General features: G+C 32.8%; 3 protein-coding genes and 1 long non-coding RNA gene across 14 annotated transcripts in view; 1 reads left to right on the top strand and 3 right to left on the bottom strand.

The window, feature by feature from the left end:
• Nucleotides 1-478: 478 nt before the first annotated feature.
• LOC144848751 (uncharacterized) lies at nt 479-14,827 on the bottom strand. Of its 2 annotated transcripts, none has more exons than XR_013613914.1 (5): nt 14,820-14,827; nt 2,838-2,911; nt 1,287-1,418; nt 872-970; nt 479-645 (listed from the first exon to the last, which is right to left on the bottom strand). It is a non-coding gene; the product is annotated as an uncharacterized LOC144848751 (long non-coding RNA). The 2 variants fall into 2 exon arrangements; XR_013613913.1 differs by lacking the exon at nt 14,820-14,827 and adding an exon at nt 13,135-13,152 and having other exon boundaries at nt 872-947.
• Nucleotides 3,879-8,467, bottom strand: LOC144848685 (uncharacterized). Of its 2 annotated transcripts, none has more exons than XM_078705528.1 (6): nt 8,347-8,467; nt 7,552-7,680; nt 5,834-5,944; nt 5,310-5,390; nt 4,664-4,789; nt 3,879-4,239 (listed from the first exon to the last, which is right to left on the bottom strand). In XM_078705528.1, the coding sequence occupies exons 1-6, from the start codon at nt 8,402-8,404 to the stop codon at nt 4,214-4,216; spliced, it is 531 nt and encodes a 176-aa protein (XP_078561654.1). In that variant the 5' UTR covers nt 8,405-8,467; the 3' UTR covers nt 3,879-4,213. The 2 variants fall into 2 exon arrangements, with proteins under 2 accessions (XP_078561654.1, XP_078561663.1); XM_078705537.1 differs by having other exon boundaries at nt 7,552-7,674; nt 8,347-8,423.
• LOC144848452 (uncharacterized) lies at nt 8,889-20,031 on the bottom strand. Of its 3 annotated transcripts, none has more exons than XM_078705186.1 (14): nt 19,922-20,031; nt 18,229-18,465; nt 17,749-17,868; nt 16,657-16,752; nt 15,784-15,882; nt 15,518-15,619; nt 14,907-15,008; nt 13,462-13,563; nt 13,218-13,319; nt 12,516-12,626; nt 11,678-11,779; nt 10,821-10,901; nt 10,099-10,206; nt 8,889-9,486 (listed from the first exon to the last, which is right to left on the bottom strand). In XM_078705186.1, exons 2-14 carry the CDS (start codon nt 18,296-18,298, stop codon nt 9,341-9,343), a joined length of 1,341 nt encoding a protein of 446 aa, XP_078561312.1. In that variant the 5' UTR covers nt 18,299-18,465; nt 19,922-20,031; the 3' UTR covers nt 8,889-9,340. The 3 variants fall into 3 exon arrangements, with proteins under 3 accessions (XP_078561312.1, XP_078561322.1, XP_078561331.1); XM_078705196.1 differs by having other exon boundaries at nt 19,915-20,018; XM_078705205.1 differs by lacking the exon at nt 11,678-11,779.
• A 106-nt stretch (nt 20,032-20,137) lies between these two features.
• Nucleotides 20,138-27,888, top strand: part of LOC144847957 (SWI/SNF complex subunit SMARCC2-like) — a 46,684-nt gene continuing 38,933 nt past the window's right edge. For 5 of the 7 annotated variants that reach the window (XM_078704593.1, XM_078704603.1, XM_078704585.1 and 2 more), the window contains exons 1-13: nt 20,138-20,260; nt 20,651-20,770; nt 21,597-21,682; nt 22,360-22,534; nt 22,961-23,030; nt 23,351-23,499; nt 24,243-24,320; nt 24,647-24,724; nt 25,032-25,141; nt 26,208-26,243; nt 27,034-27,161; nt 27,440-27,540; nt 27,651-27,862. In XM_078704593.1, coding sequence (XP_078560719.1) covers nt 20,150-20,260; nt 20,651-20,770; nt 21,597-21,682; nt 22,360-22,534; nt 22,961-23,030; nt 23,351-23,499; nt 24,243-24,320; nt 24,647-24,724; nt 25,032-25,141; nt 26,208-26,243; nt 27,034-27,161; nt 27,440-27,540; nt 27,651-27,862 — 1,454 coding nt within the window. In that variant the 5' untranslated portion in view covers nt 20,138-20,149. The remainder of the gene's footprint in view (nt 20,261-20,650; nt 20,771-21,596; nt 21,683-22,359; nt 22,535-22,960; nt 23,031-23,350; nt 23,500-24,242; nt 24,321-24,646; nt 24,725-25,031; nt 25,142-26,207; nt 26,244-27,033; nt 27,162-27,439; nt 27,541-27,650; nt 27,863-27,888) is intronic. The other 2 variants (XM_078704620.1, XM_078704612.1) reach the window with 1 other exon arrangement.

Below are 27,888 nucleotides of genomic sequence, written 5' to 3'. Positions count from 1 at the left end.
CCCGGAAAACTACCCCCCGGACAACCACCACCTGGACAACTACCCCCTTAGGACAACTACCCCTTTAGGACAACTACCCCCTGGACAACTACCCCCCGGACAATTACCCCCTAGGAACAACCTGACTCTGCAACAGTGTATAATAGGTAGTTGACCGGGGGGTAGTTATCCTAAGGGGGTAGTTGTCCTAAGGGGGTAGTTGTCCTAAGGGGGGTAGTTGTCCGGGGGGGTAGTTGTCCTAAGGGGGTAGTTGTCCGGGTGGTAAACTTCCGGGGGGTAACTGTCTAGGGGGTAGGTGTCCTAGAACCGTTTGTTTCAAGCTAAAGTAGTATACGTATGAAACGCCATATGTGCCAAAATGTTTTTACTAATATTAAGTCAAAACACTGTCTGTAACCCATATTACATGCCTGCGTGTTATGATGGCCGATCCATGGTGTTGTTACTTACACAAAATAAAGAAACGATATTGTTTTCTAAGTTTTCTTCATTTTTTTTTATTAATTGCAAAGATAAAGAAATGATATAAAGAACTTATAAAGAACATGAATTATTTTCATGAATGTGACACGTCATTGGTCATCGAATTCCAAAGTTGCTGGTTCGCGCATCTTAAATCAGTGCGTCTGTTATATTATCCCACACCTAAAATATAAAGAAAAACATCTTAACAGTTGTAGATTAATTAATAACTCCAGCACATCTCTCTGGCTGATTTATAAGATTCTCATTATGCATGTTCCCTTTTTGAACTGTTTGTTATAATTACATATTTTCTGCTATGATAACAATCAGATATAAACTGATAACACTTTGGCAGTTACTGAAACTAATAGTCATTGCTATGAGAATGTATTTGAAATTCTCTCACCTCTTCCACGATCCTCATCACGACGAGAACACAGACATTTTGCACATCCGTTACGCATAATAATATCTAAACAACCCTACGGACAAATAGGAGAACAACCTATAAATTGATATTGAAATTCCGATGAATGTATCACGTGATCACCTATTTAGTTTATGGAGTAAATGAAGAGGCGACACACCATCGCACACACCATTGCATCCTGGCAAAATTCGGCTAGGAAAGTTTTAAAATTATGTGTGAAAACAGTTACAAACTTATAATAGATTCGTTTACTTTGAAATTGTGTTTTCTCTCTCTGAACAAATAATTTTTTTGTTTAGAATGCAATGTCACATAATATCCAAAGATTAGATTAAAAAAAAGTTATTTACCAGAAAAAAAATCAACTGTATATAGATATAGAGTAACTTACCACCGGGTGGTCCAGGTGGTGGTGGTCGAGGTGGAGGGACTTCTTTAGGATAAAGAAAACACTCACATCTTGGACATAGGTCAGGACCAAGACCACGGTTTGCACAGCCAAGTGGACAGACCTGAGAACAGCCTATACATTAATATTGTTAGAACAAAATTATGCCAGAACTGAAACATAATGTGCGACTATCTCAAACGAGGTTCTACACAGTACAAGAAGGTATGATGACAAATGAAAACTTTTTGTAGGCATATCTGATCTTCTTTTGTATAAGAAGCTATACAAATGATGTACTAAGTAATATTAAACCAGGGAGATTAAACGTCGTTCTATTCTTTATTATGGTCCAAATATATGGAATAAGCTCTCCGATATTTCGAAAAACAAATTCTCATTAAATAGCTTTAAACATTACGTAAAGAAATCTCTGGTCTCTGAATACAGCACTTAAGTTTCTGCAATCTTTTTATTAACTTACATTGTGTGTATGTTGTAATTTATACCTGGTATTTTTACTTATAATTTTATTTAATTTTATTTAAAGATGTATTGTCCCTTGAAACACAAAAAATGAAAAAAAAAATATTCTAAATTTAAATTGGCCATATCAAAGTAATATTAAAGTTATTCACTTTAGGTCGAAAATTCGAGCCAAAAACAACAAGTTTATGTAATTAACAGGTAAATTAATTTGATTACATTTCGTCTGGAAAATTGTCACAAGCGAAAGTAAACAAAGATTTCAAACCACGAGTATGCATTATGCATGATGCTAATTGGGATTGTTTACAACTCGTCACGGTTGAGAAGGTGTTTTCACACAGATCGCGAGGAAGTTTTATGATTATGCATACAGAGTAGCCAAACAAACTCGTTGCATTATGAGATATGTTTTGATCGAAAACTTTGACTGGAAGTCAAAGTTATTTTTTGAACAAAACAACGTCTGTATTTCGGTTAAATTGTTTTTTTTAAAAATAATTTTTGGTGAAAGTTAATAACTATTATGATACTTCAAAATGACCCACTTTTTTCGAAATATTAAAAAAAATTTTTTTTTGGAATTCGTCAAAGGGACAATACATCTTTAAGAATGATGATTTAGATGATAGATAAACTATTCTTTAAGTCGTGCTTCGTAAATTTTCAACTAAGTTTAAGGTGGCTATGACTTAAAAATATTGCCTCAACTTAAATAGTCTTCTTTCATACAATGCAAATATTTTTTTCCCTCCATAATTCATGTATTTTACGAGTGTGTGGAAAATAAAATGATTACTGATTAGGCCTACTGATTACTGAAAGACGATATATCATTTTACTCCTAAACTGAAATATACTCTATATAGCTTTATTTTTTCAAATTAATTTTATAATAGAATTTGAGGACTGTGACTTCTTATCATTACATATTGTAAAAATATCCACTTCAACATCTAGGCTTATAATTTCCTAACATTAAATATGGATTTAAACATGTACATCAATTTAAGTGTAATACTAATACAAGTTTCCAATTTCTTCATGATAACAAAGAAAAAAACTTACCGTATGGTATCCTAGCATGAACACAGAGCGCTGTAAGCAAGAGGAGAGCAAAGACCACCGACTTCATCATGGACCTTTATCATTATTATGTTGTAAGATGATTTTATATAGGCCTATAGGCTTTAGTTTTCTAATCTGTAAATCCAAGTTACTTCCAAATGGCGTGCTGCTCCGGATACATACGTCGTTTTACATAATCTTAATCAGGATCTTAGAGGGATTAAAAGCAATTCTAATATTTCCTTTATATGGATATACCTCGATGCACTCTAAAAGGGATGATCGTTAATTTTGATTATGGGGTAAAAAATAGGTAGGTAGGTCCAATACATGAAAGGAGCTTGTGAAATATATTTCACTTTATATTTTCTATTTGAAATATTATTTGAGCTGAACCACATACAACAACATACAAAGACAAGTTATTGACACTTGGTTCAAGAAGTGTACAGAAATTGGTGCACTTTGGTATTTAGGACTTCCATCTTTATGATTTAGTCTAGAGGACGATGTTATTTTATTTTTGCTTAAAATTGTTGCGATGGGGTAATTGTAGAATTCGCAAGATTTTTAAGGTTGATAGCGTTCATCTCTTTTATATGATGATGAAACAATAATAATTAATGTAATATTAATAACAATAATAATTGATGTAATATTAATAACAATAATAATTGATGTAATATTAATAAAAATAATAATTGATGTAATATTGATAACAATAATAATTGATGTAATATTAATAACAATAATAATTGATGTAATATTGATAACAATAATAATTGATGCAATATTGATAACAATAATAATTGATGCAATATTGATAACAATAATAATTGATGCAATATTGATAACAATAATAATTGATGTAATATTGATAACAATAATAATTAATATAATATTGATAACAATGATAATTGATGTAATATTAATAACAATAATAATTGATGTAATATTAATAACAATAATAATTAATGTAATATTAATAACAATAATAATTAATTAATAATGTTGTAATAAAACAAAGAAACGATATTGTTGTCTAAGTTTTCTTAATTTTTTATTACAATTTCATTTTTTATTCAAGTTGTGTCGAAAATATACAGTGCTTATTGTCTGTATTGAGATTAATTGCCAGTTTTGTGGTGATCATAAAGAAACATGTGAAAGTATTATAAGACCACATACCACAAAAAGACCCGTACTAAGACCTAACCTGAACTTTAACATCCCTATATTTTAGAAACTGGTATAATTATGATGAAGAAAGAAAAAATAAAATTAAATGATATAAACAACTTGAAGAAAAGTATTTTCATGTGAATGTGACGCATCATTGATCACCGAATTCCAAAGTTGCTGGTTCGCATCTTAATTCAGTGCGCCTTTTTTCCAGACGGGGCTAAAATATAAAGAAAAATAAAGAGCATAATCATATATCTTTACCACACATTTCATGACTGTCTGGTTTTAACGTGTAACATGCCACGACAAGAGTCGATCCATAAATGCTCCAGTGGCCTGTTACTGTACTGTATCAAGAAGAAGATTCCGGGTTCGAATCTCGGTTGAGGTGTTTCTTATTCTTCACAGTTTATAAATCAATTATTAATTCCAGTACATTTATCATTCCAGTGATTTAAATATTTTCTCATGCATCATTTTACCCAACCATTTGTTACTTATTACATATTTTATTTCATTTATATTCACAATTACAATCGAATATGAACCGATTATGCTTTCATTTGGGAGTTGCTGAAACTACTACTACTACTACTACTAATAATAATAATAATATGTGAATGTATCTGAAATCATCTTACGTCTACGAGGCCAACGAGCTTTGAGTCCTCTCTTCTTTCGAAAGATCTCAAGACAGTTGCAAATAAGACATCCGTCTTCAGAGTACTGTGCCGGGCCGTCTGTTAGACATGGGCATAGCGGACATTCTGTAAAATATACCATAATAACACAATATGTAAGCAAGTACAAGTAAGTGAGGTAAGCAAAGCGAACGGACGATTGAACGAGCAGAACCGACTTACTTCATTCTATGTAAACAAATGATAATGAATAATCTTCCAGTCCAATTTTGTATTATTATTATTACATTATGGATTCCGATCCATTAGACCATGGGAAATGGGTGCAATGTTTAATAATTCAGAATTCTGTACAAAACATATTAGGCCTTAGACTTTCCCCAAGTCTGTATTCATTAACTTCTTTTTTTATTTATTTGTTTTTATTTCGATTTTTGTCTCAACTTAAGTAGTATACGTATGAAACGCCATATGTGCCAAAATATTTTTCTTTTTACTAATATTAAAACAAAACTCCGCCTGGAACCCAGACTAATTAGGCCTATGTATGTGAGTTTTCGTCGGACACCTGAACGAATCTAGGCTCACTGAACGTGTTACATTTTAAAGGAGATCAGACAAGAAGGTGACAACGGTGTTTGCTTACTTTGAGGTTCGTAGCAGAGGCAATGACATACCCCATCTGGTAGAGTGATTGATGTACATGGGAATGGGCAACCTCCACAGCCTAAAGAATATAAAGCAAGTCAATTCAAAGTATCAACCTAGGCCTACGAATATTTTTTAAGTAAAAGATAGAATGGAGTCATTCAAAAGGAAACACGGGTCGCATTATCTTTTCTTAATCCCAACGTGGTAATCAGCCATAACCATATAAATAATGCATATTTAAACAAAACTTATAGGCCTAGTTACTCGAAAATAATGTATATCCATAATTATTTAGAATTTTTTTCACTCGCGCCCAATTTAGTTGATTGGAACGCTTCCATCCATCAATCAAACAATCAAATTCACACTCACTCCTAAACAGATATAACACAACTTCTCGACTGAAAGTTATAGGTCTACACGTCCATAATTCGTTATTTTACAATCATTAACACCTAAATAATAGCGTAGCTAATTTATTCAAACATTATCCTATTTCTTTTTTTAAAAAAAACTTACCATCGCCCGGTGGTGGGGGTTCAGGATGAGGAAGAAAACAATCGCATGTTGGACATCCATTACCATCAAAACCACTTATAGAACAACCAGGTGGACAGCCCGGAGGACAGACTAGAAATGAATGTAAAATCGTTCCGTTGAATCAATGGAGCCCAAAAGTAAGTTCATTTGGCCTATCATTGCCCTGAAAACGTGTGATTCCCTTTTAATAATAATATAATCAGTTAATTAGAATTCAATTTTGAATTTTATAACCTGGCGTAATATTGTTAAAGGATCGGAAACGAAAACTGTAAATGAACTTATTTCAATATTTACTTTTTGCATTTATAAATCGTGTTTAGTAATAAGAAAAGAAAAGAAACAAAATCAGGAATCAAAAATAATTTGGAGATTATTTTACTATGAATTAAAGCATTTATTAACAAATGAATTTATGCATAATTTACATAAGGCTCAGAAGAAATGGACGAATAACTTAAAAGATAAACTATTACAACTATCAAAAGACTTGATGTTGATAATTTAATTATTTTATTGATTCCTTTTTCTTTCTTACCTTATCATAATGGACACAAATCCTGTATATCAACGTAAACTGTGCATCATATATACTTTTTAAGATGACAATAGTTCAAATACTATCATGTAGCATGTCAATATAATCTGTATGTATTTGTATTTGTTTAATATATATATTTTTCTATATTTGCAATATTTTATATCGTATACATGTCAATGTAATCTATAGGTATGTGTATTTGTTCAATATATATACTTCTATATATTTTTATATATTTGCAATATGTTATACCGTAAATACAAATTGTAAGTAGTAGTTGTACTAAGATGACATCGGGTATGAAGCGTCTCACATACACACAGAGCCAAAATCACATCTTGGACTTGCACAGTGTATGGACTCTAACCTTACGGTTTCCATTAAATATACCATTTCATGCTATCATTCTAAATAACTAACTTTCAATCTATTGCATTCCTCTTTTTTCATTCCATCCATATTATCTTGGTGAAAAGGGAGGATACTACATTTTCCTCCCCTGAGTTTATAGCCTCTCTACTCGAACACAAATAAGACCACAAATAAGATAGTTTAACAAGAAAATTTTAATCATGTATTTTACCGCCTTTTTTTTTTCTACATTTTAATTAACATCGTATCTAAAATTTTAAATGAGAAAAATATGGTTAATACTGAATTCTGGCATCTTATTATGTAAATATACCTGTATTTTAACTACTTTAAACACTTACTTTTAATTATCACAAATGTATTTATATGTATATAATATATTCATCCATGAGAATTTAAATAAACGTGAGAAGAACTCACACAAGACAAAAAAAAAAAATTCAATTTTGAATGAAAGTGTTATTCAAATTCAAACTTTAAAAACTCAATATGGAACACAATCGGAAACGGGTTGGGAGACGACTGGCCATCGCCCATATTACCATCCTGACGAATCCGGCTAGTTAAGGCCAACTGCAAGGAGTGTTACTACATCCTTGTTGTCGAATTATTTTGAAAGACCGATAAATTAACGTAAGTCTTGATTATTAATTATTCTACTTTATCTAAACTATAGTACTGTAAGGCCTAGTAACAAGCTTATTTCTTTACAAATAGTTTTCAAATTGGTATAATGTGTGAAAGCAGTTAAAAAGATAGAAATTAATAATTATGAGTAACTTACCACCGGGTGGTCCAGGTGGTGGTGGTGGTGGTCCAGGTTCGTGAGGAGAACACTCACATATTGCACATCCGAGATTATCAATACCACGGTTTAAACAACCAAATGGGCAGATCGTAGGACAGTCTAATCCTAATAATAATAATAACAATAATAGTTCATTCTTATATAGCGCATATAAGCAAGCTCTCAGTGCGCGGAACATTATTACCCCAGTCATTTCCTGATCAAACACCTATGGAAACATACTCCCATATTGCAGCTAGTAATCGGGTTCTCAATTATAGGCCTACACCTGGGTGGAGAGAGGCAAACGTAAGTATCTTGCCTAAGGATACTTAGCAATGCGGCAAAAGTGGAATTCGAACCTCGGTCTAACGATCAGTAGTCGAACGTCCAACACACAGCGCCACACGCCACAAGCCTATACATTAATATTATTAGAACAAAATTATGCCCGGACCTGAAGCAATAGGAGGGTATGTTAATAAACGAAAGTTTTCTGTAGGCATATATTTATTTGTGGAAATAATTAAGTTATAAAAAAACACCAATATATAATTTACTCCATTTAAGCGTAAAATATACTCCATAGACCTGTATCTTTATTTTAAAATTAACTTTATAATGGAATTTGAGTATTGCATTTTCCTAACATTACAGACTGGAAAAAATATCTACTTCTACTACTAAATATAATTTCTAACAGTAGATATGAATTTAAATAATGTACATCAATTTAAAATTTTAAATAAAAGTTCACATTCCAATTCCTCCATGATAACAAAAGAAACTTACCGGGAAAAGCATGAACACAGAGCGCTGTGAGCAGGAGAGCAAAGACCAACGACTTCATCGTAGACCTTTTTGAAGTTTTATCATTATTATTTTGAAAGATGATTTTATATAAGCCTAAGCTTTAGTTTTCTAATCTGTAAATCCAAGTTAATTCCAATTTGAGGCGTGATCCGGATACATACGCCTTGTTACAAAATCTTAATCAGGAGATCTTGGGAGGGATTACAAGTAATTTTTACGCCAAGAGTGTTAAAGAGTCGATATCCAATTGAGTTTGAACAATACCATGAAGCCCAAGTGGTGTAATGTTTAGGACATTTGCAGTTGGATCGAATTTTTTTTCCTCTCATTCTCACAGATTCCCTCATCTTTATCGCTTTAAATTATTTAATTAAAGTCATCGAACAGTTTAGAATTAATGTTCTGTGCCTGTGTTTCTGGATATACCTTGATAACCCGGATGACCGTAAAGTTTGAAAATAAAAAAAAAAAGGTTTTAAATCTTTTATATCTAAATCTTTTATTTATTACGGTGTGTATAAGTACTTAAAAAAAATACATTAGCTAATCATGTTTATTAGAATGGAGCATAAACAATATCTACGCCTGAGCACAAATACCTCCTAAACGACAAACGCAGTACTTAAACATTTAACGCCTAATTCATGAGGTCTCGTTAAACGTTAACGCTCCACTGAACGTTTAACGCCTAAACTCCCATGTATACTAAGATATACCCCAGCAACCCACAATTTTAATATCTCGAAAATGTTATTATGATAAAGAAAGTATGTAAAATATAAAGAATGATAATAAAAGAATTATTTCTTAAAATATAACGATTCATATGAATGTTAAACTATTCAGTGCGGTGGTATCCAGCGAGCTGAAGTAAAACAAAAAATATTTATTTGTGCATACGAAAAACACCCTAATTTGTTACTGAAGCCGATATTCAGTGATATGTGAGTGAATGTTATGAAATCCTCTTCGTCTAATTCAGTTCTCTCTTCTTTCTTTGTGAAGGTGGTGGCGGTGGTGGTGGTAGTTGGGGTCCAGGGCAGGCGCTACAAATAATACACCCATTCTCATCATTGACAGGAGGACCGTCTGGTAGACAAAAGCATTTCGGACATGCTTCTATAAAAAAAAAAATCATATTTTTATAAATTATTATATGCTTAATAAAATGATACATTTATCATCAAGGTTAAACAAATAATTATATTTTTCATCCTTTATCTTTATTGATAAAAAATGTTCATATCAAGTGCAATGCATTGTAAATGAACATTTTTACTGATGAGGAAATAAAGTGGGTCGGACCTACATAAGACAAAAAACTGTTATCCAGAAATGGATAGTCAAAATGTCGTTAGATATTGAATTATGTACGGTTGGTAACCGATATAGCCTAACTTGCGTTTTATCCCGAATTGTTAAAAAAAAAACCACCAACATCTATATATTGTTTGAAGGTTTGCATGGCGAAATCTTAATGTTGATAAAAGTTTGAGGTACACCACGTATATTAGTTCTGAAAAGTTTCTCGACGTTTCGATCAATATGCTTTGAATTTATGTGAGTGAGATTCTCTTTATATCAACACTAATAACATCCTAATCATTGCCAGATGAAGACTCGTTGAAAACAAGTCGAAACGTCGCACACGTACGTATTCATGCTTTAACGTACGTAAACAATTATATACAGATAAGAAAGAAATTACTTTGTAAAATCTAGGAAACGTACTTTTTGGTGTTGGAAGATCAGGGAGAGATAAACTACAATCACATCTTGCGCATCCATCTCGAGTTACACCAATTTTTTTACATCCAATTGGACAGAACAAATCACATTCTATTAATAAGCAAAAATATTAATATAAAAATTCCAAATGTTTGTTTTTCATCATTGCTTTTGCCAAGTATATTACTTGCTTTGCATGTTATGTTTTGTATGTTGTTAAATACCATGGAGCTAAACTATGGACTTCAATCCATGTAGATATTAAAACTGCATCTACAATTTCACAATGTAAATTAGTATACAAGAACTTTCAAGACATGTTGAACGTTAAATATATATTTCATAATAGAATAGAATAGAAATTGTAGCTTTTTTTTTTATTTATTATTAATTTATGTATTTTTTCTTCTTTTTCGTATTTGATGTTATATCTTGGGGTGCGTGAAACATATTAATGTCTTTCTGACATATATGACCCTCGCCCACATGATTACTTCATTGTATTTAGTATCCAGTATGTTATAATATTGTAGAATTAAATTGAATTTAATACGTAAGTTTACACGATACGATGTTTGTTATCGTTAATACATTATACTATAGTTTGGAGATCAAAGTCTATTTTCTACCATCTTTATTTTTAAGCGTTTTGGACAATATGTATTGTTGCTACTATGCTATATATATATTTGACAACTAAAATTAACAAAACGGTGTTAGCTTACTTGGTGGCGGCTTGGGGATGCAGAGACACAGTGGACATCCGAAACCTATATTAATTGTTTGACATCCGCATGGTTTGCAATCTAAGGGGATAACAATTGAATATCATTTTTAAAAACTACTGTAGTAATTCAATTCAAAGCATCAACTTCATCATACCATAGCTAATATAATTATAAAACATAGGCCTAATGCTTGGTTTCCACTAGAGACGCAACGCATGGGATTTGGCAAATCACAAGCGATGGATAATTCGAACATTCGCTTGTCATTGGTCAACTTACTTGCGTTGCTCTTACGTCCAAGTGTGAACCAAGCATAAGTAGGTCCTTTACATGAATGGAAAATTCCAAAGAAAATCACAGCATGTACTGTATTTCTTTTTATATTTTCTTTTGAAGTGTGAATAAAGGAAGAAGCAGATTTAGTTGAGGTTCTCAGACCGCATTAAGACTTCAATTTGCAAAGGTAGGTTTATAAAATTGTTTTTCTAATAACAAGGAGACTTGTTTGAAAAAAGTCTACAGAACTTTGTTTATTCTGGTATTTAGGAAGATCCGCTTTATTATTATTTATTATTTTATGTTGCGATGGAGTAAGTGTAGAATTTGTAAGATTTGATGGTTAATGTTCTTCTTGTTTATATTATGAAACAATAATAACAATTAATATAATATTTATAATAATAATAAATCAATAATTTTTTTTGGTCGTACGTGTATTTTGGATATAACTATATAATTACATCATTAATTGTCAATTGCTGAGTCATTCCCTTCTTTTAATGAAACATGAACATGAATGGTACGTTAAAACTACTTCTTTTTCAAGAACTGCAATAAAAATAAGAATAACTCACTAGTAGGAGGTTTAGGCTGAGATGGAAAACAGTCACATACTGGGCATCCTTTACTATCAGAACCGGTTTCAAAACAACCAAAAGGACAGTGCAGAGGGCAGTCTGTGGAAAAAGCATTCTGATGAATAATGTGTCTGATTAATCGCCTAGTAACAGGGTTTGCTTTGCTGGGCGTGAGGATTGGTGGTCAGGTGACCGATTTGATAACTTGTTAATAACAGTGTACCTTATGGAAGATAGTTATAGTTATTTATCATTGTCCTGTTGAAAATTACCCTTTAAAAAAATACTTTGATAGTTATTTAAACTTTGAAGTTACGTACAGTAGTGTTGATTTGTTTTACAGTTTGCTGTTCAAAACGACCAACTACCAAACCTCACTCTCACTAGAGAGGAGTTGTATATAGTAGGCCTAGTGCTGATTTGGTACATGGTGTTTGCTTCATGTGTCAAATCCGGTTAGGAAAGTTAGGAGTGCTTAAGGCCAAATACAAGGAGTGTAAAATATTTAGTATATTTATTTTTTTATATTATATTAGTATAATTATGAAGGACGGACAATAGTCTTATTAATTAATATTTTACTTCATTTAAACTTTCTACACGATTTAATTTTCGAAATAAGAATAAAAGAAATTGAAAATTATATACACACAACACAAAACCATCCTGCTCATAACAAAGTAAAATAGCAGTAGAAACAGTAAAAAGTGTTACGTAGAAAGACGAGAGGCGTAACTGACGATAACACAGCAAACTCTACATTCTGTAAAATGTGTTATTGTTCATGAAAAACTAGATTTATATTTTAGTCACATAAATACTAAACTAAGCTTACCCTTATCTGGTATTGGATTAGACGGAGGGACTATTAGGCAAACACACAGCTGACAGCCATCTACTACTTTTGCATCAGGATCAGGGTTTTTACAGTTACAATCTTCACAAACTGGATTTTCCAAAACAAATGTAAATAAAATGATGATATAACGTTAACGTTTGAGTTGAGTCTATGTATGTTGGGTTCAGAGTTCATTTCGCCTTGTTGTTGACTGTACACTGATCATTGCAACAAAATCACTATAAAACTATACCAGATAGTTTTATTGTCAATTTAGAAAAACCGTTCATCAACCCTAATCCTCATAAAAGTTTGATTTGCATACCAATCCCGAGGTACTCACGTTTCTTCTACTTTCTACTCTTCCAACACCGTATTGGCCAGTTTATACGTATCATGGCGGATTGAATTGGGTTTTTTTTTTGCCCTTTCAACAACTTTCCCCGCAAAAAGGTATCAAGTTTGAAAAAAATACAGTGATGGGGCCTGAAGCGTCATAAATACATTTCTGAATTTCCTATTGTTATTGGGGTAGTATTTGATATATAAAATATTAATAAGAATATTACCTGATGTAATATGGATCAGGATTAAGGACACAGACTTCATCGTGGACCTTTGAAGTTTGATAATTTGTAAAAATGGTTTTTAGTAAAATGAAAAAAAGAAGAATGAAATAGAACTATAGATTTCACTCACCAGGAGGAGGTTTCGGATCATCAGGATTGCAATCACAAATTGGACATCCTAACGCATCTAAGCCAGTCTCCACACATCCAAACCGACACACAGAAGAGCAGACTAAGAAAAGTGTAAAATTCTGTCATTAAACTTGTTACTTGTAGTGGAGACATATAATATTTTTTAATGAAACACAATAAACATGAATTGTACAGTAATAGTACTATTATTATAAAATTATTTTATTATTAAAATAACTCACAAGTAGGTGGTTTAGGCTGAGATGAAAGACATTTACATACTGGGCATCCATTACTATCAGAACCGGTTTTTATACAACCAAGCGGACAAGTCAGTATGCAGTCTGTGAAAAAAAAACATTGTGATGAATTTATGTCTGATGATCGTTTTATTCGTCTGTCCAGTACGCCTAGTAATAGGGTTTGCTTTGCTGGGCGTGGGGATTGGTGGTCATGCGACCAATTCGATAACTTAATATAAAAGTGTACATTGTGGGAGATAGTTATTTATCATCATCATTGTCCTGTTCAAAATTAAAACAATAGGCCTATTTTTATAATTATTTACACTTAGCAGTTATATACAGTAGTTGATGTTTGTTTTGGTATTTGCTTCAACAACGTTCAAAACGACCCAACCACCACACCTCTCATGTGTCAAATCCGGTTAAAAAGTTAGGAGTGCCATTTAAGGCCGAATACAAGGAGTGTTAAATATTTATTTTTCCAGTATAATTATTTGTGAAGGACGAACATTAGTCTTATCAATTAATATTTCTACTTCATTTTAACTTTGTACACAATTATGAGCAGAAAGTATTAATGTTACATAATCATGATACAATAACTTAACATATTATAAATTTGCCTACAACATATTATGTAGTAAACCGCTCTAAATGAAGCTTACAGAACAAAATGGTCGAAATAAAATTCTAACTTTAGAATTAATGTTAGACATGTTTTGCTAATAAATTTATATTGAGGCAGTGTTAACTTGTTTGATTTAGATTTGTTCTATCTACCCTGCCTATGCAGCTATTTAATTGATATTTTTGTACAGAAAGGCATTTTATGTAAACACATAACACTCATTTCGTATACATTAATACATTTAAATAGAAGTGACAGAGTACAATTACGCGCTCTAATCTTGAAATACTATTTCATCTGGAGAATCTTTGCCTCATATAATATACATTGTCTACCAACGTTGACATTGTCACTTTCATTAAGCCTAACACAGAAAAAAACTCGAGTACAATTAAAAAACTACAATTGTATATGGACATGTTAAGTAAAAAGACCAAATAAACATGAATCACGAAAGTTGAAAAAGAAAATTTCTTTAAAATTCATAAAACAAGGAACTTGTATTGTAAATGTATTGTTGTTTATAAAAAACTAAATGTACACATCATTACAACAAAATCAATCTCACTACACAGTACCAGATATATATTATAGCTATAGATTATATATATCCAATCTGCAGACAGTATATTATTATTATTGGGGTAGTATTTGATATAATAATTATTAATACAAATATTACCTGATGTAATATGAATAGACTAAGAACATAGACTTCATCATGGACCTTTGAAGTTTAATGTTGTAAAAATGGTTTTCAGTAAAATGAAATAGAAGAAGAAGAAGAAGAAGAAATATGATATGTTTCACTCACCTGTAGTAGGTTCCGGATCTTGAGGAGAACAATCACAAATTGGACATTTTTGCGCATCTACGCCAGTCTCCACACAGCCAAACGGACAGGCCGAAGGGCAGACTAAGAAAAGTGTAAAATTCTGTCATTAGGCCTACGTCTGTTACTTGAACAATCGTGGGTCAGTTTGTCTGTATGTCGTTGTAGTCGATATTTTAATGAAACATGATAAACATGAATTATACAGTAATAATACTAATACGTTTCTTTTTCAAGAAACTACAATAAAAAGAACTCATAAATAGGAGGTTTAGGCTGAGATGGAAAACAGTCACACGGGGGCGGGGCACACGGGGGCGGGGCACACGGGGCATCCATTACTATCAGAACCGATTTTTATACAACCAAACGGACAAGTCAGTATGCAGTTTGTGAAAAAAAACCATTGTGATGAATGTGTCTGATGATCGTTTTATTGGTCTGTCCAGTACGCCTAGTAACAGGGTTGTGCGAGGATATTGGTGGTCATGCGACCTATTCGATAACTTAATATAAAAGTGTACATTGTGAAAGATATTTATTTCAAAATTAAAAACAATAAGGCTATATTTTTATAGTTAGATTTGACTTACCTGTGGGAGGTTCCGGATCCTGAGAAGAGCAATCACAAATTGGACAACTTCGGGCATCTAATCCAGTCTCCACACAGCCAGACGGACATAACGGAGAGCAGACTAAGAAAAGTGTTAAACTCTGTCATTAAATCTGTTACTTGATCAATCGTTTGTCTGTATATCGTTGTAGTCGATATTTTTAAATGAAACATAATGAACATGAATTGTACAGTAATACTACTTTTCTTTTTCAGAAAACTGCAATGAAAATAAGAAAAACTCACAAGTAGGTGGTTTAGGCAGAGATGGAGAACAGTCACATATTGGACATCCACCGATACCAGCTGGTAAATCGATTGTTTCACATTCACATGGTTTACAAACTAAAGGATAACAATTAATGTTTCTAGTAAATCATTTTTATCTAAATTTAAAAGTCACCTTATTTCCAAATATTAACTATTCGTCGGTCAATTTTTTTTTTGTGTCAGTGATAGGTACGCCCTCCACACGATGTGTTTTTCATCTTTCTGGGCTTGTACCTTCTTCTTTCTAATTTTTTGTTTACATATATTGTTCATTGAAATCAGTTTTGTAATATGAAAGGAGTAAATAAAATGTTGCTTTGAATTGAATTGAATTGAAATATCATTTTAAAACTTCCACTTGGATCCCACTAGAATTCAATTAAAAGCATTAACTTAGGTCATAGTAATTATAAATATAGACCTAAGTAGGTCCTTCACACAGTCGAACGGACAGACAAGAGGGCAGACTAAGAAATACATGATTCACAACGCTTGTTTTTTAATGTTTTTTTAAAATTATTATTAAAATAAAATAAATTAATTAATTAAAAATAACATTTTATCATTATGCTTTTATTTTTATATGTTGTAATGAACTTGTATTTTTAATTATTTAGTAATTGCTATTTTAATAATGTATTGTAAATTCAACAATGTTTACTTTGTTGCAATAAAGATATTTGAATTGAATTTGAAATTGTCATATTCTATCATTAAATTATCGTGGGTCAGTTTGTCTGTATGTCGTTGTAGTCGATATTTTTTAGTGAAACATAATGAACATGAATTGTACAATAATACTACTACTACTTTTTAATTTTTCAATAAACTACAATAAAACGAACTCACAAGGTTTAGGCTGAGATGGAAAACAGTCACATACAGGGCATCCTTTACTATCAGAACCGGTTTCCAAACAACCAAACGGACAGTGCAAAGGACAGTCTGTGGAAAAAGCATTCTGATGAATAATGTGTCTGATTAATCGCCTAGTAACAGGGTTTGCTTTGCTGGGCGTGGGGATTAGTAGTCAAGTGACCAATTCGATAACTAGGTCTAATATCAAAGTGTACATTGTGGAAGAATGTTATTTATCATTTTCGTTGTCCTGTTCAAAATTACCATTTAAAAAAAGTAACTAAAAACTATTCACACGCAACAATACAATACTATAAATTGATCATTTGGGAGTACTATAAAGAAAGCCGTTTTCAAATGCAGAACTTAAATATTTTTTACAAAATGTATCAAATAACATTGTATGATTTATTAGAAAGAGGGATATACTCTCCTCATAAAAAACTTAATTTGTTTTTATTATTTGCATTTACAAATAATGTCCATAGGTCATAATCATTACAGAGGGTAAAATCATTTTCTAGGTTTCTTAATTCTTCTTTTCTTAAGTTGTCAAATGCGTTACAGTTCAAACCAAAATGTTTAATATCTTCAAATTCACCATTGTTACATAGATAGTGTGCAAACACATGTGGTTTCTTTCGATAGTTATTTAAACTTTCGAGTTATATACAGTAGTTGATATTTGTTATATTTGTATTTGTTTCAACACGTTCAAAACGACCCAACCACCACACCTCTCGTGTGTCATATCCGGTTTAGAAGGTGTAATTTAAGGCCAAATACAAGGAGTGTATTTAGGCATTTGCCAGAATTAGATCGAAACAAAGCGTATTTACCTGCAAAAACTGTAAAGCCAAAAATAGCCAATGGATTTTTGGTAGAATCTAACCATTTATTTCTCATGTTTATAAGTGAAAACATTTTTTTTCTACGGAAGTTATTAACTTAAAACTACAAAATAACCTATTCAAAGTCTGTTTTAATCAATCCTTTTTCATGTTTTAGGGGGACAATACATCTTTAACTATGCAAGAAAAACTACAATCTATTTTAGTTATATCAATATAAAACTAAGCTTACCCTTATCTGGTATTGGATTGGGCGGAGGGATTATTAGGCAAACACACAGCTGACAGCCATCTACTACCTCTGCACTAAGATCAGGAATTTTACAGTAACAAATTTCACAAACTGGATTACCTAAAATTGTAAATAAATGGTGGTATAATAACGGTAAGGTTTGAGCTGATTTAGTTTCTAAGTATGTTGAGTTCAGTGTACACACTGATCATTACAACCAAATCAATCTCACTATTTTGTCAATTTAAAAAAAAACCTTCTTCAAAATTGTCAAATCATCATACTGCAGGTTAGATTTACATACCCATCCCGTGGTACTCAAGTTTCTTCTTAAACACCGTAATGGTCAGATTTTTTTGTATAGGCCTACGTATCACTGTAGATTGATTTTTTGCCCTTTCCACAACTTTCCAACAGAAAGTTATTATTTTTGAACAAAAATAAAATGTTATAATAATAATTATTATTAAGAATCATTACCTGCTGTAATATGAATAGACAGCGCTGTCAGCAGCAGCAGGATTGAGAACTCCGTCTTCATCTTGGGCATTTGACGTTTGAAGTGTGAGAATGGATTTCATAGCCTAAACCTTCTATAAATTCGAGTTGATTCCAAATTGAGGTGTGTCTCCAGCCTACGTCCGGTACGCTACGCTAACCTTCTCGTATCACATCCCCTTGGATATCTTTATAATACTGTAGGCCCTACTGTTCAACCTTATGGTGTAGATATAATAAGAGCACTTTGAGATCATTTAAAGTATGTTTTAGCAATGTCTTAAGTTTGCTGCTGAAGAGAAGCAGCCTAGAAATTGTAGTGCTAGCATGATGTTTGTTTTAAATGACGTTCCATCCTTTGATGAGTTCATTAGAAAATCTGTTTTTAGTTTTAAAAATCGTGTGAACGCAAGTAGTAATTCTTTGATCATGGCCATTCATTAATCGCCACTTTCTTAATGTGTATTTGATATATTTTAATTGTGTAATTTTTTATTCTCTTTTTTGTGTAAAGAATACGTCAATTCAGCACAAATTGTCTTGTGATTTGATTTGAATTTATTAGGAAAATCAGCATAAAAAATACATACAAAGTGATAACATAAATTACTGACATTACAAATAATACATTTATAAAAGATTTTCCAGGATATCCAAAAAGCTTATTAGCTTATTTCCATTGGGATCCTTTTATAATCTAAAATTTAAAATATAAACATTACAAAGTATTGCAATAAACACGTAAATATAACAAAAACAATAATATATATAAAACAAGTTAAATTAAAAGACTTGATTGACTTATAGGTATTTGATTAAACAGATATATGATTTAACATTTTTCTTTAAATTAATTGTTTTCTAATTTGCTGAGTGGATTGAGGTAGGGTTATTCCATGCCTTTATGTCACTGTTCTTGGCATTGTTATTTGAAAATATACATACATTTTGTATATATATTTGATAATTTTTTTAATATTGATAATTTCGAATAAATTCAATCAACAACGAACGAAAGCAAGCACCTACATAACAAGGCGACGAGCAGCTTTTATTTTGACAAACTAAATGAAGAACAAGTCTAAACAAGAAATATTTCTTTAAAAAACGCTGCTCGCTTGCTGACGTAACAGTTTTAAAGATATATATTGTCCCCCTGAAAAATATTTTTTAATTCAAATTTGTTTTTGAATGTGTCATTTTATTGTCACATAATAGTTATTCACGTAAACCAAACAATTATTTACCTGAAAAAATGTAATTTAAAGCAAAAAATACTTAAATTGTCTGTCAGACAATGGTTTTTGAGTTATAATTAAACGTTTCTTTTCTCTTTTTATACATGAATAAATATTATTTTTTTGTTACAGAAGAAGTGAATAACTTTTGTATTTGAAGCAAATACAATAATTCAATTTCTGTCACTTTAGTTTATTATATTGCTAAGGTCAAGTCTGGGGGTCACTTACTAAAAAAAAAACTTTACTATTATGGACTGTTTTGATAATAATTCAATGATTATCTGACAGTGAATTTCAGTATTCAGTCAAATCATTGTAAATACCAGAAATAATGTTTTGATTATTTGACAGTGAATTATTATAATACTGGCCTATGTTAACAGCAAGAACAAATTCATTATTTATTGAACAAGATTTTACAGATTACTGTATACATGATTATCAGCAATCTTCTCTCAGATGTGCTTTGGGGTTTGTAATTTTAGCATGACCTGTCCTAGTTTACAAATTCCCAAAAACGTCAGCCTCTAGTACTATAACTGCTCCTTGGACGTAGCTGGATAGAGCTAGCAGCAGCGTGAAAATTATTTTTAAAACGGTATAGCGCCCTCTGGAGTTCAATTATGAAAAACCCATAAGAAAAAACATTTTGCATTTTCAACATGGCGAATCGGAAGAAAGATGGTGGTGCTGATTTCAAATATTTCGAAGCTTCAGAATCAATATCTCAATTTGATAGTGTAAAAACATGGTTGCAGAGAAATTGCAAAAAGGTAAGTAAGCCTATTTGTGCATAAAAAATCAGAATATACAGTATACTTCACCGTTTGTTTGTTTGATAGGTAGGCTAGTGTGACAACAAAGAACCCGCTCTTGTGTGTGTCTGAACGGCGTCGTTGATTGGCCTTTGTCTCCCCTTTTTCTTCCATCAAAGATAGCTTTGATTTGCAAGAGCTGGCCTAGGCTAATGCGCCGATCTTGAATCCGAGATATACCTATAAGTTAGACCCTACTACCCTAATTTATAGATAATTAAATTTTACAAACATGCCAGACTGAGACTCATTCATATTCAAAATGTTTTTTTTGTTTAAATTACTAGCCTAGGCCTATATACTACCCTACTATTTTGCTGTACATTTTGAAATCTGTTTTTTTCACAGTACATTCAGGCTGAGCCACCAACTAACAAAAGTTTGGCATACCTGGTTGGCCAACTAATCCAGTTTCAGGAGGATTCATTTGGTCGTCATGTCAGCAACCCTGCTCTAACCAGAGCTCCAGTACGTTTTTCGTTAAATAATATCTTTTATATTTTCCTCCATCACCATCCCACCTTATTATATATTGCTGTTTTAACAATAATGTAATATATTAATATAATATTGAAAAATAAGGTAGCAATATGACAAACAGAAAATTTAAGTTTTTAAGTTTTTCAACATTTTTTATTTTATAATTAACATTTTTTATATTAATTATATAAATTTATATTGACTACAAAATAACTTTCACCATTAACAATATAACAGTTGATGCTGCTTAACCTGTACAGTGTTATCCTATCCACATGGATCTTTGTCATTGAAATTTTAGAGTCTGTCTCTATATGATTTATGCACTTGTCAATTGTATGACCCACTATACGACCCCCGGGAGAGGTGCGTCATTTGTCCGACGTGTGTCATACCTTATGAATACCATGACGCACATGTGCGTCAAAAATGTGACTTACCTTTAGGTGACCATGACGCACCCATTTTGACGCACTGTGACCATGTTATTTATGATATGGTGGGTGGTAAAGTGACAGACATTGACCCACCATTGTTCATTGATGTGACGTACCATCTAGGTTTTTTGACGCACCCCTGCGTCAATAATTATTTGTAAATGACGCACCATTGACGCACCTCTCCCGGGGGTCGTATAGTGGGTCATACAATTGACAAGTGCATTACTACACTAGTCAACTTCCCCAAAACCCTAAATAACCAGAATTAACTTTAACCTTTCTTTAAACTAAGTAATGTAATGTAAAATGCATTCTGAAAAGGCAGACATTTGTAAGTATTTACCAAACAAATATTGATTTTAAAAATGTTTCAGATGAAGTGTTTTCAGGATCACAAACCTAATGGTGCGCTATGTCACATCTTGTATGCCGTGTACAAGTTCAAAAGTGAACAAGGATGGTAAGTTATACACAGGTCTCATTTGTCATCAACTGCCTCTTATCCAGCAAGTGAGTGGATGAGCGGTTAAGACAGTGGAACCGTAATTATAAGCCATACTATCGGCAAGGGTTTGAAGCTCACTCGCTCCATGGTTCTGGTGGTAGAACAAGTCTTCTTGTATAAGGACTATAAACTGTAGGTCCAGTGTACACAGCTAGCCCATGTGCACTTTAAAGAACCTACAGTTTAGTACAGACAAGTAGGGGGTTACCCCTGTGTACTAGGTCCACACACACAGCCACTGTCACACAACGGCGACTAAACCGGTACCCACATCAACTCCTTTAGGAGTATGGGGTGTAGGGTGGTTGGACACCTAGTTGGTACTAAAAACCAAAGGCATCGGTTCAGGCGAACCAACGATGACCATCCAGCAAAAAACCCTGCCAGCCCAGAGAGGCACCACTGGGAGATATGGCTTATGTGTATCGTATCATGATAAGTGCTACTACAGTACCTACTGTATCTCATCTGCCAGGTCCCTACGATCCTTTAGGTCATGGGACAACTAGAACTAGCCTCATACCCACTTTAAGCTGAATATCATTATTACATAAAATGTATTTATATAAAACGTGTGTATGGTCTTTCTTAATTCATAATTGTTTATAATATTGTTGTGTATGCCATTGTAGGAGACGTTTTGATTTCCAGTCGCCATCCAGAATGGATCGCAACGTTGAGATGTTCATGAACATCGAGAAGACTCTTGTTCAGAACAAGTGCTGGGTGCATCCTTGTATCTACTTGCAAGAGGACATCGACAACAAACTCAGTGTCAAACTTAAAGAAATCATTAAACGACATCAGGTATGTGATCGTATAAGCTTTTGTTAAATGGGGGTGTGCTTGTTATGTTCATGTCATCATCTTCCTACACTGTGCAGAACCTCATTTGAGTATAATGGTTGAATTTAATTAAATTGACCCAGAGGGCCCAGTTATGATCAGTGGCTGTGATGTACTAGTACACCGGGGTACACCCCTACTCGTCTCGAAAGATGTGCTAGGTTCTTTAAAGTGCACATGAGCTAGATGTGTACACTGGACCTACGGTATAGTCCTTATCCAAGACTCTTTCTACCTCCAGAACCATGTAGTAAGTGAGCCTCAAACCCTTGCCGATGTTATGGCTATGTAATTACGGTCCCACTGTCTTAATCGCTCGGCCACTCGCCGTTTTCCTCCGTGTTTTATTTTATGGTCTAAATTTTTACCTGTTTTTTTAAATTTTAGGGTACCATAACAGATGATTTGGAAGATGCATCACACATTGTATATCCGCCACCTTCAAGTATATCTGAGGGTAAGTTTTTTTTAAGTAAGTGTACCACACACCACGCTATATATCATGCTGAATGTCGCTTGTGATTTGCAAACTCACTTGCGTTGTTCCGTTGCGTGCGAACCATACTTCATTTTCTAGCCTCAGGTAATTCCTGCTTATTACAAAATAGCTGGACAGTAGCGACCACAGACAATTTGCATAAGAATATGGACATCACTTGAAAACAGCCCTACTGCCCTAAAAATGTCACATATTGTGTACTGTATGAAAATCTTTCTTTCAATTGTTGGGATATCATATGTACATCCCTAATATGCTGTCCTTTAATATTTTTTCAGAGGAATATTTGCGTCCAATTTTAAGAAGAGACCGTAGCTCACTTGTTCACTGGATTTACTATCCTGATAGCTATGACACATGGATACCGGTGTCGGAGGTCGCAGGTCATCACCCAGAACCTGAACCTCCTCATCCTGATAAATGGGAGGTATGAACATTTATTTAGTTTTGCTATTCTTTTTACATACCCAATTATATCACAAACAATTAAAAGAACATAATAATACTGTATACAACAGTATAGAAGATAAAGCTCCAAATATCGTAACCTGTTTAATAGTCTTCCCATAAATCTAGTGGTAGAACAAGTTTTTTCAGATAAGGATTTAAACTAGAGGTTCATTGTACACTTTAAAGAACCCAGTGCATTTTTTTAAAGTTTTTTTTTTTTTTTTTTTTTTTTTTTTACTTACCATATTTAATAAGGGTGATCCATCCAGCAATTGCTGATCATTAGAGACCCTCAGAGGTTCACAATACAAACATATACACAAGATGCTCTACATAAACAAAGTCTTATTACAAGTCTTTGGGAGTGGAGTTGTAATTTGGTCCTTAGAAAAAATCCTGACATGTGACGGGACTTGAACCCAGGACCCTTGATTAGGGCAATACTCCGGTGTACTGGTCCATCTTAGCTCTTTTGTGGGCAGATGAATTAGTGCCGTTTGCTTAACAAAAAAAGGGACCTTTAGTGGAGATGAGAGTAGTTGCACTGAATGTATTGAGGAGTGCACATTTCAGCCCAGTTACGCCGAAAGACACAGTTTTTCCCCCCACATTTATTACACCTAGCATGGTCTTGACTGTGTCCAGTTAGATCCGGTTCCCCTGTATTTGAATGTTTATAACCCAAGACTTCCATAAAAGAAATCCATTTTATTTTTTTAGGTGAATGCAAATTGGATTTTACACTTGGAAGATTTTAATGAATGGATGAATGAAGAAGATTATGAAGTTTTATTTGATGTAAATTTCATTTTGATTATTTCTCTATTAAAAAAAATATTAATAATTGATAAATTTTGTATTTAAACCATAAAGGATCTTTCACACCTGTTCCGGCACGGTCCCGGTTTGGCTCTAGGAAATCAAATCAAACGTCAATGTTTCATTTCCACGACGCTCTGCACGGATATGCACCAATCGATATGAAAAAAAAAGCAAAACAATTATAAATAAATATAAACAACTATATTATCATAATCTTGTACAAGATCCATCCTTTTTTTTCATTGGGCGTCATCCACCACTTTGTCGGTCGTACACTTATTAAATTGATATTTTATTTGTAGGATGAAGGAAACCCATATTCAGATGTGAGACGAACACGACGCAAAGCTATCCAACTGAAACAACAAACAGTTGATGAGGTAACGCTGCGTTGATTTTCTTTTTTCTAGCCTATTGGACTCCCAACTGGAATATAAAGCTCTGTCTACACTATGAAACTTTATGTGACAAAAAAATATGATTTGCTAAATATGGAAGTGGTATGCACACATATGGTAGTGATATGACATCACCGTGTCCATATATGGGCACATGACATTTTTTGTCACATAAAGTAGACAGAGCTTAAGACATTTTACTAATAATAACACAAAAATACTGTCAATCGATTAAATTTAAGTATCCATGTTAGATAAACGTTTTATTTGATTACTTTCATTTCTATAGCCCGCTCATAGTCCAGAAGTAGATAAGAAAGACAAACGAGGTCCAGCTGCGAAGAAGAGGCGAAGATCGCCCTCGCCTCCACCTGATACCAAGAACAAGAAAAAGAAGCCGTAAGTATCATATCAAGAAATTAAAAGTGTTTTTGATAACATAAAATATCATAATTAAGATTCAAGAACTTTTTAAATATATAATTTATAATCTATAAGGTTTTGTCAATACAACACCTCTGTCATATTTTAATAAGAACACCTTAATTTAGCACCGAACTAACAATTTATGTTTTAACATTTCATTTCACAATTAACATGTTAGATAATGTAAAAATTCTGGTGATGAATTGTGTTTTAATGTCTTCATTAAGCTCTGTCTACACTATTAAACTTTATGTGACAAAAAAATGTGATGTGCCCATATATGGACACGATGAGGTCATATCACTACCCTATTTTAGCATATCACTGCCATATTTGGGCACATTACACTTTTTTTGTCCAACTAGTTTGATATTGATAGTGTAGACAGAGCTTAACATAAATAAAAGTTGATGTAATACATTCTCTGTTGGGGTCTTCGACTGACAATAGGGACTTTACGAAACATGACGGGAAGCCATAGGACGGTGCTCATGAATAATTTATGCATGAGCTTTAACAAAGTGGGCGGAACTTAGCGTGAAATTCCGTCGTCTTAACTTTTTGAGAACGATAAAGTTGCCATTTTCCTGTTTACGTCCTTGCGCAAGTGTGCATAACTAATAAAACGACTATGTTGACTGTATATTATTTTACGCTCTAGCGAATACAGGATATTCATCGTCCTCCCCTAACCGTCGTGTTTCGTAAAGTCCCTAATATTAATTGTGGAGTTTTAGTTGAGCTCATGGAGTGTATAACTGGATCCGAATAAGGGATCACTGTATTTAACCACTTCTTGTAACTAATTTGTAATATGTTTTTGTTCAGCTCTGTCTACACTATCAAACTTTATGTGACAAAAAAGTGTGATGTGCCCAAATATGGTAGTGATATGCCCAAACATGGTAGTTATATGACATCACCATGTCCATTATGGGCACAGCACATTTTTTAAAGTTTGATGATGTAGACAAGGCTTTAGTTGTCATGTTTTGTTTATAAGGTAAACTTAGTTTTTTATTAATCATTTTCCTTTTAGGTCACTAAACAATATTTGTGCATCACTTTTAAAAAGGTTAGTTTTTTTAGAAACACTTGTTATAATATCTGTTATTTTGTGTGCACCTATCAATGTTAATCTTTCATTACCCTTTACCTTCCATACACTGTACACTAGAATGACACAAATCAATCACACCACTAGTTAATGTGTAGTTTAAATGCATAATCAATGACTTTATTACATGACACACTTATATAGTATGTTGACCTAGATGAATGTCCACTCCCTTTATGGCATTTTCTAAAGCTCTGTCTACACTATCAAACTTTATGCGACAAAACAATATGATGTGCCCATATATGGACATGATGATATCATATCACTACCATATTTGGGCATATCACTACCATATTTGGGCACATCACTACTATATTTGGGCACATCACACTTTTTTTCTCAAAAAAGTTTAATAGTGTAGACAGAGCTTTAGGTTTGTGGTGGTGAACTACTGTGGTGCTTAGATTTAAAATTAATCTTGTAAAACTGTACTTCTGTTGAAGGTTCTGCATATGTAGTCTATAACATGTGAGCCTACCATTAATAATGGTTTTTGTTTGATGTTAACTGTGGCACTTACACATTGATATTATAATTTTGGCGTCTTATGTTAATATAGCTAGCATTACAAACGTTCTGTTCTATCTACTAATCGTAATACATTACTATACATATTGATTTAACACAATATACAATAACCTAATTTTAAAAAGTTCAAATATTTATATTTTTGTAAAAAATTAAAGTAGTCAGATTTAGAAAAAGAAGAATATTGCTTTAATTTGATTATTGTTTATATTTACAGAGGGCGTGCTCCAGGGTCAACACAAAAAAAGAAACCCACGAAGGATGAGGCGGAGGAGGATTTGTCGAAAGACATGGATGACCCATCTCCAGTTCCGAACGTTGAAGAGGTCATCCTTCCAAAAACAGGTGTGTAAGCAATAACATAAGATTAAAATTATTTTCATATTCTGCAGTTCTTATGCATAAAAGTTGAAACTTAATGAAGTAAATCCATAAATTTTAATACTCGCCTTTCTAAATGAATACCACTTATGAGAAATAATATATCTCACTTAAGAGAATTAATATATCTCACTTAAGAGAATTAATATATCTCACTTAAGAGAAATAATATATCTCATTTAAGTGTTTGGTGAATACGACCACAGTTTATAATTATAATACTACATTTTATTTACTAATAGTTCCTACTACCAAGTTTACAAAAGACACAGAAAACAATCCAATCAGAACTGGCGTCATTGCGGACCTGGATGAGACTAAGGAGAAAGAACCTGAGGCTCCGGTAAGAAATGCAATACTTGAAAAACTAAAGCCTTGTTCGCACAGGAGTTGAAAAATGGTGAATTTAAGCCAAAGCCATCAGTAAATTTATGTTTCTTTGATTTATTCCAGGCTGAAGAAAGCAAGAGTAATCAATCGGCCATTGTGGAAGAACCTCAGAAGCTGGTTCTGCCAGAGATCCTTGATAATGTGACAGAGCAGACCTTCCACATCATCGTGCCTAGCTACGCGGCTTGGTTTGATTACAACAGTTTACACGCCATTGAAAGGAGAGCTTTACCAGAGTTCTTTAATGCTAAAAACAAATCAAAAACACCTGAAACGTGAGTCAAGATTTTTTTAATACTGT

Source organism: Antedon bifida, chromosome 1 (assembly GCF_963402885.1).
Source record: "Antedon bifida chromosome 1, ecAntBifi1.1, whole genome shotgun sequence".
NCBI classification, from domain to species: Eukaryota; Metazoa; Echinodermata; class Crinoidea; order Comatulida; family Antedonidae; genus Antedon; species Antedon bifida.
The sequence above is the reverse complement of the archived record's forward strand: the minus strand, read 5'-3'. Positions and strand labels throughout refer to the sequence as shown.